We start from the raw sequence: 13089 nt of genomic DNA on the forward strand, positions 1-13089 counted from the left end.
TGAATGTTTAATTGAGTTATTGAATAAAGAACCAGTACTGCTTATCCCTGAAGCTCCCCAGAGTCTCTCCTGGGATTTCCACCAGTTTCTATCTCTTGCCCTCCTCTAATTAAACTGGCTTTTTCTCAAGCACTAGCATTCAAGAGAAATAAAATGCTTTTAATCAATGTTATTGGTTTTGTTTTGCAACAGTATTTTTTGCTACCATTCTTCACTGCAATTGTGAGATGATTAGTTTTTGTGTTTCAGGCAGCTGGGAGGGAGGGAGGGAGGGAGAATAGGGGAGTGAATGGGGCGGGTGTTAGCCTGAGAACCACATTATCTAATACTGTCTCTTGGAAGGCGACCTTGTGAGGTGGGACAGTGTGTGCAGGGCAAGCAGAGCCCACAGGACCGCTTCTGTGAGGGGTTCCAAGCCCCCAGAAAAGTGCTGCCTCCTCCCTAGGTAGCTTTTCTCCCAGAGTGGAAGGTCTTCCAAGGCTGGTAATCTTTTGGTTCTTTTGTCCCCAGCTCAGCCCAGTGTCACAGTGTACAGGTGGGTCTTACAGACTCATTAGTTTGATTCTCACCTCCCAGGAGAATTTTATATTAAAGCATACAGGTTCATACATTTATAGTAAAAATTGCCAATTGGTAGCAAGTGCTGCTGTGTGCTGGGCATTGTGTAAGCTCTTCACATGCATCATCTCACTTAACTCTCCACCTGCACTCAGAGGGATCCTTTCTAAGTGTGAATCAGGCCAGGTGAGGTGGTGCATGTCTACAGTCCTAGCTATTCAGGAGGCTGAGGCAGGAGGATCACTTGAGCCTAGGAGTTCCAGTGAGGTATAACTGCACTCCAGCCTGGGCAACAGAGCAAGACCCTGTTTCTAAAAAAAAAAAAAAAAAAAAAAAAAAAGACCCAGCTGTAAACCACATTCTGCCTCTCCCCTGCTCCAAACTCCCCAATGGTTCCCATTCCCATCATACTGGGAGTCAGGTTTCTGCCATGTCCCATGAGGCTCCTGCTCTAACTGCAGCCTCTCCCATCCATCCCCTGTCTTACCTTGCTCCTTGCTTCTCCTGGAACTGGCCAAGAAGCTCTGCCCCAGGGCCTTTGCACTGACTTTTCCTCCAGGCTCTGCCCAGCTCCGCCCAGCTCCCTTTTTCACTTTCTCAGCCATCTGTGCAAGTGTCTTCTCAGAGATACCCTTGCCACACCTAAAATACGACGCCCTGTCAAGCTCTGTTGCCTTCCCTGCCTTCCTTTTTTTTTTTGAGCTGGAGTCTCACTTTGTTGCCTAGACTGGAGTACAGTGGCACAATCTCGGCTCACTGCAAACTCTGTCTCTCGGGTTCAAGCGATTTTCCTGCCTCAGCCTCCTGGGTAGCTGGGATTACAGGTGTGTGCCACCACACCTGGCTGATTTTTGTATTTTTACTAGAAATGGGGTTTCACCATGTTGGTCAGGCTGGTCTCGAACTCCTCACCTCCAAGTGATCTGCCTGCCTGGGCCTCCCAACACAAAGTGCTGGGATCACAAGCATGAGCCACCATGCTTGGTCCCCTGCCTTCCTTTTTAACAGTGCTCAGCACAACTGGCCATTTTATTACAAATCTGTTTATTTGTCTATTACCCATCTCCTTGAAGAGAGTCAAAATTACATGAGGACAGAGTTTGTTTTGTTTACTGCTGTATTTCCAGTGCCAAGAACATGCCTCCAATACAGTAGGCTCTCAGAAAATATAGTCAATGAATAAATAAGTAGAGGAATACTCACAAAGTCCTGTGATTTAAATGCTTTTCTCCCCCCCTTGTTAAGATAGGAAAACTGAGGCTTGGAGAGATTAGCAATATTTTCAAGGTCATGAAGTCATGGATTTGAAGTCGAAGTGTCTGCCTCCAGGGGCTTAGCTCCCAGCCCCTGTGCTAGTTAATCTAGCTCTGCACTCCTAAATGCCTGTCAACATTTCTGTGTGGAAGCCCTAAACCCATGAGACCTTGACGAAAAAAGGCTTTGTGGATGAAACTGAAATACTACAAACTGCATTTCCCACTTAGTGTTTCAAACACTTGTCAGCGTATGAAAGTTCTGCAAAAAGCAAGCTGGTCTGTGTTTCCCAAATATTTGACTGTAGTGGTCTCTTGTTTGTTTGTGTATTGACATATTGCAACACATACCTTGAGAAATACCGGCTTTTATTATTGTGGAGAGAAGGCAGATCATCTGTCAAAGGACTGGGAGCTCTCTCTGGGTCATCTGACACTGGGACGGCTGGGGTCAGGGGCTTCCCTCGCAGGAGGAGGGGCCATCCCTAAAGTCAACTTCCCACCAGACTAGCATCTGAGCCCACTGTGTTTGTACACTCACAGGTAAGGCCACTCTCATGCTCACCCCTAAGACTGGAAAGCCAGTGGTGCAGCTCTAGTAACTTTCAGCCACAGCCCAGCCCAACTTGGCTCTGCAGGGCACTGAGAGAGTGTGTGACCTGTGTGTTTGCTGGCTCTCTTCCCTTTGGTCCTTATGCGAAGTGACACTTGCTGGTGTTCACCCTGAGCCCGTGAGAGAGCAAATCCTTGTGTGTGTCACTTAGGAATACCAGCCCCACAAGCCTGGTCTTTTTTTCCCTCACTGTTTTATGTCTCCTCGCTGTAACTTTAACATTAAGAGAAATAAGGATGCCACCTCACCCTCTTCTGTCTTCTCGGCTGCCTCTGTGTTGAGCCCATGGTAAAGGCGTAGATAACTCTTGATGTGAGTGTGAGGGAACCAAAACTCCCGTATGTTGCATAGTTTGCTGCAGGAAGGATAAATGGCGATGTTACTAATCCCTTAATTCATGACCAGAGCCTTCCCTCCGCCCCAAGTAGGATAGAAGGATGCCCAGAGGCAGAAAAGAACATCGAGTGAAATGTGCATTAACTATCTGAATCACTGCGTTCTTGGGAGAGTCAGAGCAACTGTCAAAGCCCCCAAAGTATTCATTTTTATTGGTTTTGATGTCGATTTGCTGCTGTTAGAGATTCAGGTCTCATCTTCGCTTCTGAGATCATCTGAATGACATCGGCGTTGGAGAAGGGAAGAGCGGAGACGAGGCATCCACAGGCAGCCCTGGATCCTGAGTGTAGACATCTGGGAGGAGGCGGGGCGTGCACGAGAGCCTGGCCTTTCCAGCTTGCCGGGCACAAGGCTGAGCGGGAGGAACTGAGAGGCATCCAAGTGGGCAGTGTTTTGCCTTTACCTCCAGTGACCATGAGAGGTGCCACGCAAGTTTCAATCATGCTCCTCCTAGTAACTGTGTCTGACTGTGCTGTGATCACAGGGGTAAGTTGCCTAACATTCTCTGTTCCCCTTGGTTTTGGGAAGATGTCAGGCTCTGCATGGGATGTGAGCCCAGGGACCACACAGGAGGCTCTGTTGGCTCGACATGCTGTGGACCAAAGGGAATGGGGAGTCAGGCATTGGATAGCACTTCAGAGAGGGATTGCATGGGATTTTCAGACAGGTTAGACCTCACTCTACCAAACGGGATGTGCTTTTGAGAAGCTGTTTATGAATCAAATTCTGTTTTAAACACATCAGTAAAGCATTGAACATTTTGAAGTTCAGTCTTTTGATAAAATGAAGATTCCTATTGTATAATAAGTAATTCCTTTATAAATTGGATTGGTGTACACTGATTTGTCTTTTATGTGAATTTTAGTATTTATTAATGATCTGGTTCGCATGTTAATATAATTTACATAACATGTAAATTATATTAAAATTATATTCAAGGCAGTAAGCTTAATTAAAGGTGATAAGCTTATTACCTTCTACTGTGTAAATTTAACCTCTGCTTAGAAAGGATATGCTTGGAACTCTTTCCTCTGTGCCTGCCCTGTTGGTTCTGAGAGGAATATGGATGACACTGACATTCAGCTGAGGGTACAAGTAGAAATCCAGTCTCAAAGCAGAGGTTCAGTATACGGGCACTGCACAATTGGTTCAAAATACTCAAATCATGGTTTTCTCTCAGAAGTTTGCTTTTACCTCGAACCACCTTCAAACAGGGGCATGTGATGTGTTATGGTAGAAGGACCATTCTTATTACAGCAGAAAGCAGTGCTTTACCTGAGCGCTTTCCATATAAAAGCCGCCCACCAGGAGAAAAAGGTTGGGGGGAGCAGGGAAACTAAGTTTCAGTTCAGCCTCCTCTAGCTTTTTACATAGAGAATGGAAATGTAGAGAAATGCCAAACCATTCCTGGAAATGGGTGAATGTTACTATTCACAGAAAGGAAAAATGATTTCTTTTCTCTTTTAAAGGAAAAAGACTGAGTTCAAAAGAACAAATATTAAAGTCGAGTGAAATGCTTTTGAGATCCAAAGCAAAAAAAAAATAATAATAATTGCAAAGGCAGAATTATACCTAATGAAGTGTTTACACTGAGGGCTGCCCTTCGAGGGGGTAGCTTGGAATTCTGGGAGGACAAGAACCACGGGGAGAAGCCCCCGCTGCTGCACTGTGAGGGCTGGAGCCGCGCTGCGTGGCTGCTCAGATGCCAGGCTCACCTCACACAGGTGCCAGCTTCAGCATGGCCCAGAGCGGCAGCAGGGCAGGTAGATCTGAGAGCGGCAGGCAAACATTCTCAGGGTGAAAAGCTCAGTAGGAATGCACATTTCCCTAGGTTAGGGGAAAGGCAGGAAAGACAGATGAGTGGTTAGGACAGGGCAGTAATGGGATGTCAGGCCCCCCCCTCCAGGTTCCCCACATCCTCCTGGTCCTGCTGGTATCCCGCGTCTGACTCTCAATAGGAGGCCAGGCTCCACTCCCTCCACACTCCCCAGCTCCCTGGACTGGGACTGTCCCCACATTCAAGGCCTTCTGGTCCTTCTTCTGGGAGTGGGACAGCAATGCCCCACCTCTGTGGGAGAAGAAGTCAACTGGGGCTTCCTATATCCCAACCCTGAGCTTTCGGGGCCTGGCTGGGTGTGAGATGCGCCCTTGCTGGGCTGGAGATCAGCACAGCTGGGTGGCCTGTAGCTCCTCTGCGTGATCAGTGGAGCTGGCATCTACTCTTTCCCTCTTGGGTCTGAGGAAGTAGGCGGCTTCCAGGTCCTGCCGTGCCAGGTCCCACACCGCAGCCGGAAGGTGCCTACAGGTTTTATTGGAGAAGAGTGATCCAAAACAGCTTTGGATTTCAGCTCAGAAAAGCCATGTAGCTTCTCTGAGAGTGGAAAGTGCAGGTGCTTCTTCACCAGGTCCCCACCTGAGTCTGGAGCCGTTCAGAGTGCTGTCTTCCCCAGCCCTGGCTTCTGTTTAACGTGGGCTCCGGTGGCTTTCTTTACAAATGGCACCTTCCCCAGACCAGGCAGGGCCACTCAGCCCCTGTTCTGTGATCCTCCCTGGAGATCTGGGAAGTCAGCAGGGAAACCCTGGGAGAGGCACCTGTTCACTGGGTGCTGGCTAGTCGGCTGAGGCTGGGGCTCTGAGGGCCAGGACCAGGGCCACTGTGCAGAGGGGAGGCACTGACCGCAGTGCAGGGTCAGGGCTGGAGACTCCCGGTCCAAGGCAGCTCAGCACTGACCACCCAGGAATTTAGGCCATCAGGGTCCCTCCCACCTCTGAGAATTCTAATTAATTCAATTCCACCAGCATTCATTGTGCACCTCCTAGCCCTAGAAAAGCTATGCCTTATATTCTCCAGCCTTGTCAGAAAAAGAGGATTCTCTTCTTACTGAGTAGCCTCAAGGATCTTGGACGGTTCCTCAGATCCAGTTCCAATGCCCCGCTAAGCCCTGAGCCTCCCCACGAGATGAGCAGGGCAATAACGTGTGGCCCAGGGTGCTCTGTTAGGCTAAGGTGAGGGGGAGTGGTGATATTCTCAGCCTTTTCCTTCTCTGTCCTGATAAAGGCTTTTTGGGTCTACCCTTCCCTTCTGCTTTCTCTTGGGTGCACTAATGGGCTGCTCCCTTCTCTCTCCCACCTGCAGGCCTGTGAGCGGGATGTCCAGTGTGGAGCAGGCACCTGCTGTGCCATCAGCCTGTGGCTTCGAGGGCTGCGGATGTGCACCCCGCTGGGGCGGGAAGGTGAGGAGTGCCACCCCGGCAGCCACAAGGTACTGTGCAGACACTGCACGGGTGCACAGATGTGGGTGAGCCATGCAGGGAGCAGGGAGTGAGGTCCTGGAGCCTTCCTCTAGCTAGGAGGGCTAGAGAGTCTGGCTCCAGAGAGGAAGTTTGGGGAGGCTGTGGCTCCAGAGGACTTCACCGTCCTCCGACAGCTGATCCTGCCCAGATCCAGCCCCCGAATGTCAAGGGGAAGCAGGCAGCTATGGGGTTGCTGTGCCTCCCCACCATCAGGCACCCACTTACTTAGTGCACTGCAGGTCAGACGTGTACATTTATTTGTGCAGGGTCTGACGTGATCTGCCTACAGGCTTCCTGCACAGGTTGGTCTGACGTGATCTGCCTACAGGCTTCCTGCACAGGTTGGTCTGACGTGATCTGCCTACAGGCTTCCTGCACAGGTTGGTCTGACGTGATCTGCCTACAGGCTTCCTGCACAGGTTGGTCTGACGTGATCTGCCTACAGGCTTCCTGCACAGGTTGGTCTGACGTGATCTGCCCACAGGCTTCCTGCACAGGTTGGTCTGACGTGATCTGCCTACAGGCTTCCTGCACAGGTTGGTCTGACGTGATCTGCCCACAGGCTTCCTGCACAGGTTGGTCTGACGTGATCTGCCTACAGGCTTCCTGCACAGGTTGGTCTGACGTGATCTGCCCACAGGCTTCCTGCACAGGTTGGTCTGACGTGATCTGCCCACAGGCTTCCTGCACAGGTTGGTCTGACGTGATCTGCCTACAGGCTTCCTGCACAGGTTGGTCTGACGTGATCTGCCCACAGGCTTCCTGCACAGGTTGGTCTGACGTGATCTGCCTACAGGCTTCCTGCACAGGTTGGTCTGACGTGATCTGCCTACAGGCTTCCTGCACAGGTTGGTCTGACGTGATCTGCCCACAGGCTTCCTGCACAGGTTGGTCTGACGTGATCTGCCTACAGGCTTCCTGCACAGGTTGGTCTGACGTGATCTGCCTACAGGCTTCCTGCACAGGTTGGTCTGACGTGATCTGCCTACAGGCTTCCTGCACAGGTTGGTCTGACGTGATCTGCCTACAGGCTTCCTGCACAGGTTGGTCTGACGTGATCTGCCTACAGGCTTCCTGCACAGGTTGGTCTGACGTGATCTGCCCACAGGCTTCCTGCACAGGTTGGTCTGACGTGATCTGCCCACAGGCTTCCTGCACAGGTTGGTCTGACGTGATCTGCCCACAGGCTTCCTGCACAGGTTGGTCTGACGTGATCTGCCCACAGGCTTCCTGCACAGGTTGGTCTGACGTGATCTGCCCACAGGCTTCCTGCACAGGTTGGTCTGACGTGATCTGCCTACAGGCTTCCTGCACAGGTTGGTCTGACGTGATCTGCCTACAGGCTTCCTGCACAGGTTGGTCTGACGTGATCTGCCTACAGGCTTCCTGCACAGGTTGGTCTGACGTGATCTGCCTACAGGCTTCCTGCACAGGTTGGTCTGACGTGATCTGCCTACAGGCTTCCTGCACAGGTTGGTCTGACGTGATCTGCCCACAGGCTTCCTGCACAGGTTGGTCTGACGTGATCTGCCCACAGGCTTCCTGCACAGGTTGGTCTGACGTGATCTGCCCACAGGCTTCCTGCACAGGTTGGTCTGACGTGATCTGCCCACAGGCTTCCTGCACAGGTTGGTCTGACGTGATCTGCCCACAGGCTTCCTGCACAGGTTGGTCTGACGTGATCTGCCTACAGGCTTCCTGCACAGGTTGGTCTGACGTGATCTGCCTACAGGCTTCCTGCACAGGTTGGTCTGACGTGATCTGCCTACAGGCTTCCTGCACAGGTTGGTCTGACGTGATCTGCCTACAGGCTTCCTGCACAGGTTGGTCTGACGTGATCTGCCTACAGGCTTCCTGCACAGGTTGGTCTGACGTGATCTGCCTACAGGCTTCCTGCACAGGTTGGTCTGACGTGATCTGCCTACAGGCTTCCTGCACAGGTTGGTCTGACGTGATCTGCCCACAGGCTTCCTGCACAGGTTGGTCTGACGTGATCTGCCCACAGGCTTCCTGCACAGGTTGGTCTGACGTGATCTGCCCACAGGCTTCCTGCACAGGTTGGTCTGACGTGATCTGCCTACAGGCTTCCTGCACAGGTTGGTCTGACGTGATCTGCCCACAGGCTTCCTGCACAGGTTGGTCTGACGTGATCTGCCCACAGGCTTCCTGCACAGGTTGGTCTGACGTGATCTGCCCACAGGCTTCCTGCACAGGTTGGTCTGACGTGATCTGCCCACAGGCTTCCTGCACAGGTTGGTCTGACGTGATCTGCCCACAGGCTTCCTGCACAGGTTGGTCTGACGTGATCTGCCCACAGGCTTCCTGCACAGGTTGGTCTGACGTGATCTGCCCACAGGCTTCCTGCACAGGTTGGTCTGACGTGATCTGCCCACAGGCTTCCTGCACAGGTTGGTCTGACGTGATCTGCCCACAGGCTTCCTGCACAGGTTGGTCTGACGTGATCTGCCTACAGGCTTCCTGCACAGGTTGGTCTGACGTGATCTGCCCACAGGCTTCCTGCACAGGTTGGTCTGACGTGATCTGCCCACAGGCTTCCTGCACAGGTTGGTCTGACGTGATCTGCCTACAGGCTTCCTGCACAGGTTGGTCTGACGTGATCTGCCCACAGGCTTCCTGCACAGGTTGGTCTGACGTGATCTGCCCACAGGCTTCCTGCACAGGTTGGTCTGACGTGATCTGCCTACAGGCTTCCTGCACAGGTTGGTCTGACGTGATCTGCCTACAGGCTTCCTGCACAGGTTGGTCTGACGTGATCTGCCCACAGGCTTCCTGCACAGGTTGGTCTGACGTGATCTGCCTACAGGCTTCCTGCACAGGTTGGTCTGACGTGATCTGCCCACAGGCTTCCTGCGCAGGTTGGTCTGACGTGATCTGCCCACAGGCTTCCTGCGCAGGTTGGTCTGACGTGATCTGCCCACAGGCTTCCTGCACAGGTTGGTCTGACGTGATCTGCCTACAGGCTTCCTGCACAGGTTGGTCTGACGTGATCTGCCCACAGGCTTCCTGCACAGGTTGGTCTGACGTGATCTGCCCACAGGCTTCCTGCACAGGTTGGTCTGACGTGATCTGCCTACAGGCTTCCTGCACAGGTTGGTCTGACGTGATCTGCCTACAGGCTTCCTGCACAGGTTGGTCTGACGTGATCTGCCCACAGGCTTCCTGCACAGGTTGGTCTGACGTGATCTGCCCACAGGCTTCCTGCACAGGTTGGTCTGACGTGATCTGCCCACAGGCTTCCTGCACAGGTTGGTCTGACGTGATCTGCCTACAGGCTTCCTGCACAGGTTGGTCTGACGTGATCTGCCCACAGGCTTCCTGCACAGGTTGGTCTGACGTGATCTGCCCACAGGCTTCCTGCACAGGTTGGTCTGACGTGATCTGCCCACAGGCTTCCTGCACAGGTTGGTCTGACGTGATCTGCCTACAGGCTTCCTGCACAGGTTGGTCTGACGTGATCTGCCCACAGGCTTCCTGCACAGGTTGGTCTGACGTGATCTGCCTACAGGCTTCCTGCACAGGTTGGTCTGACGTGATCTGCCTACAGGCTTCCTGCACAGGTTGGTCTGACGTGATCTGCCTACAGGCTTCCTGCACAGGTTGGTCTGACGTGATCTGCCCACAGGCTTCCTGCACAGGTTGGTCTGACGTGATCTGCCCACAGGCTTCCTGCGCAGGTTGGTCTGACGTGATCTGCCCACAGGCTTCCTGCGCAGGTTGGTCTGACGTGATCTGCCCACAGGCTTCCTGCACAGGTTGGCGAGAACCGCTGGTCCCATTTGATCCTCACAGCAACCCCGGGCAATGCTGAGGAAACTGAGTCCAGCAGAGTCATGTGACTTGCTCAAGGCACACAGCCAATGAGACAGCTGAGACTGGAATGGCGGCTTTCGATGCCAGCTCTAGTTATGCCTCCCTGATGTCGGGCACGGCCGCTTTGCTTTTGGGGGGCGGCCTTGGGTGGAGGGGTGCTGCTGATCTCATAGGCTGTTAGACGGTCTGGGCATTCCCAGACCATAATTTGCTGTGTGGACTTGGGCAAATTAGCTCACCTGTTCTTGGGCCACACACAGACAGCGAGTGGAGCAGACTCACTGCCTCTAATGTCCCTTACGGGTCTGATGAATTCAGATTTTGAAAGGATCTCACATGCCCTTTGCTCTGTAGGGAGCTCCCTTCAGGAACACAAAAGAAGACCCACAAAATCACTTTCCACACCTGGTCAGGTCTACAAAGAGGCAAGCCAGGTGCCCACTTTCTAAGAAGTCACTCACTCTCGTGCCCTAAGTACACAGCTCCTGCCCTGCTCCTGCTCCCTGAGAGCCAGCTCCCAGTCCAGAGTCCTCTGGAGCCACAGCCTCCTGCATTCCCTCCCTGGGGCCACTTTACCACACTTTACCAGCTAACCAGTGAAGCTCCCAAGTCCCACAGCTTTGTCATTAAAATGTAAATGGTGGTGGTTCAATCTAGTCTGACATCAACGTCTTAGAAGCAATGAGGGCGTTTCCACAGGCTCTCGGGTGACCTGCTCTCCTCCCTGGGACTTGCCCTCTCCCCACATGTCCCCCGCTGTCTGAATCAGACATTCCCGAGCACAGGCCCTCAGCCTTACCAGCCGCCTTCCACCTGGACTCAGGCACCTTTCGTGCTCTTTGGGGACTTGCCTGCACTCTGGCTCAGGGCTTATCTGGGCACAGAGCGTCCTCCAGCAGTCTCTCTCCCAATCACAGCCCCGCTCAACCTCGTGTCCCAGGGTGAAGAGGGGCAGGGAGTGGTGTAAGAGGCCGGACAACGTGGCAGTCCTTGTAACCCTGCTGTTTGTCAGGTGGTTCAACTGCAAATCCATATTCCCAGTAAGGACAACAGTGGTAATAAAAGCTAATGCTGAGTGCTTCCTACACGCCACCCTTCATACTGGGTGCTTTTTGTCATTTTAACCTCTTTATAACCATATGTGGCAGGTGCTGTTATCGACCCATTTTACAAATGATAAAGCCGAGGCACAGAGAGGCCAAATGATTTGCTGATTGTCACACAGCCAGGAAGTGGTAGACCTGGCATTTGAACCCAGGCAATCTGACACTGGGCCCATGCTCCTAACTTCTCCTTGGGGATACCCCAGTGGTTTAGCACTCCTCTGGGCTGTGGATCAGGGCAGAGATGGTGGCTGTCCTGTTCACAGCTGGGCTTGCAGCACCCACCACGGAATTACGAGCCCATAATGGATGAGCAACAAACATTCAATCAATGTGTGTGTGTGTGTGTGTGTGTGTGTGTGTGTGCTGAGTCTCCAGAGCCAGATAGCCTGGGTGCAAATCCTAGCTCCTCCACAAATTAGCTGTGTGATCTTGGCACATTGCTTAGCCCCTCCGTGCCTCAGTTTCCTCATTTCTAATTGCTAGCATTGTTGTGCTAGGTGCAATGGGGGGGTGGGCTAGGGAGTTGGGGCAGACATTTGCCAGGGCTGGGCTGGGCAGAGACTGCTGCCAGGAGGCCCGCCTGCCTCCCTTTGGTGAAGGTGTTGCTTTCTTCTCTCCTTAGGTCCCCTTCTTTGGGAAACGCCAGCACCACACCTGTCCTTGCTCTCCCAACCTGCTGTGCTCCAGGTTCCTGGACGGCAGGTACCGCTGCTCCACGGACTTGAAGAACATGAACTTTTAGCGCTTGCCTGGTCTCAGGATGCCCACCATCCTTTTCCTGAGCACAGCCCGGATGTGCATGCGTTTCCTGCCATGCAACCCAGCTCCCATAACTCTCCCAGTGCCTGCACTGACTACCCTGATCTCTCTTGCCTAGTACGCACATACAAACACAGGCAGACACATCTCCCATCATGACATGGTCCCCAGGCTGGCCTGAGGATGTCCCAGCTTGAGGCTGTGGCGTGAGAGGTGGCCAGCCTGGTTCTCTTCCCTGCTCATTTGCCAGAGAAGTGACAAATGGCAGAAAGGACATTCCTCCTCCCCTCCCCAGGTGACCTGCTCTCTTCCCTGGGCCCTGCCCCTCTCCCCACAGGTGCCCCTCTGACTGAACTAGACATTCCTGAGCACAGGCTCTCAGGTGACTTGCTGAGTCCCAGGTCCCGGCCTGACCCTCAGGCCCTCTCTGTGATGTCTATGGGGACCCATCCGTGGGTTGTTCATCTTCCTTTGATTGGTCAACTCCTTAGTTTTAGACCACAGGCTCAAGGTAGGCTCTTCCCAGAGAGCAGCGGACAGTCACCCCAAGGCTGGTGTAGGGAGCCAGGGAGGTCAATCAGCCCCCTGAGGGCTCTAGTCCCAGCCAGCCTGTGGTCTGACTTTCTGCCTGAATTGTCATGCCTTGAAGGCCCCCTCTTACCACACTCTACGAGTTAACCACTGAAGCCCCCAATTCCCACAGCTTTTACATTAAAATGCAAATGGTGGTGGTTCAATCTAATCTGATACTGACATATGAGAAGGCGGTTAGGGTGTTTCCCTAGACAGCTGCTTTCCAGGGATCAGCCCTGAGAGTGGGATGGTGACTTTGAGGGGGGGCAGTCCTCTGTCCAAATTGGGTGGGAGCAAGGGAGCGGGAGCAGGGCAGGGGCGGAAAGGGGCATTGGTTTCAGACCAGGAAGGCAACTACACACCAACCTGCTGGCTTCAGAATAAAAGCGTGAACTGAACCAAGATGTGTGGCCTGGTGTTCCTGTCGTGGGTTTCAGCCAGGGCCTATGTCCCTGTGGCAAGGACCAGGTTGTGTGCAGGTGCGGGAGGAGTGTGACTGGTGTTCCTCCCCTCCCCCACACCGTCGGGGCGTGTTTTTTGGAGAGAGTGGGTTTCAGGTTCTTTTTGAAGAAAGGATGAGAGGCAGCCCCGTGAGCTCTGGGCAGGGTGTGAGCTACTCCGAAGGGTTAGGGGCAGGAAGGGGCTGTGAGCTGGCAGGGGCTGGGAAGACTCCATGGCTGAGACTGCTTAGCTGCAACTCTTATTTT

At 53.1% G+C, this 13089-nt stretch overlaps 1 protein-coding gene across 1 annotated transcript in view; it reads left to right on the plus strand.

Moving 5' to 3' along the window:
• The window catches only part of PROK1 (prokineticin 1), a 48229-nt gene extending 35452 nt beyond the window's left edge, over positions 1-12777 (plus strand). Inside the window, exons 2-4 of the mRNA XM_035252435.3 lie at positions 3003-3306; positions 5957-6082; positions 11673-12777. Coding sequence (XP_035108326.1) covers positions 3040-3306; positions 5957-6082; positions 11673-11792 — 513 coding nt within the window. The 5' untranslated portion in view covers positions 3003-3039 and the 3' untranslated portion in view covers positions 11793-12777. The remainder of the gene's footprint in view (positions 1-3002; positions 3307-5956; positions 6083-11672) is intronic.
• The last annotated feature ends 312 nt before the right edge of the window (positions 12778-13089 follow it).

The sequence above is a fragment of the Callithrix jacchus genome, chromosome 7 (assembly GCF_049354715.1).
Source record: "Callithrix jacchus isolate 240 chromosome 7, calJac240_pri, whole genome shotgun sequence".
NCBI lineage: Eukaryota > Metazoa > Chordata > Mammalia > Primates > Cebidae > Callithrix > Callithrix jacchus.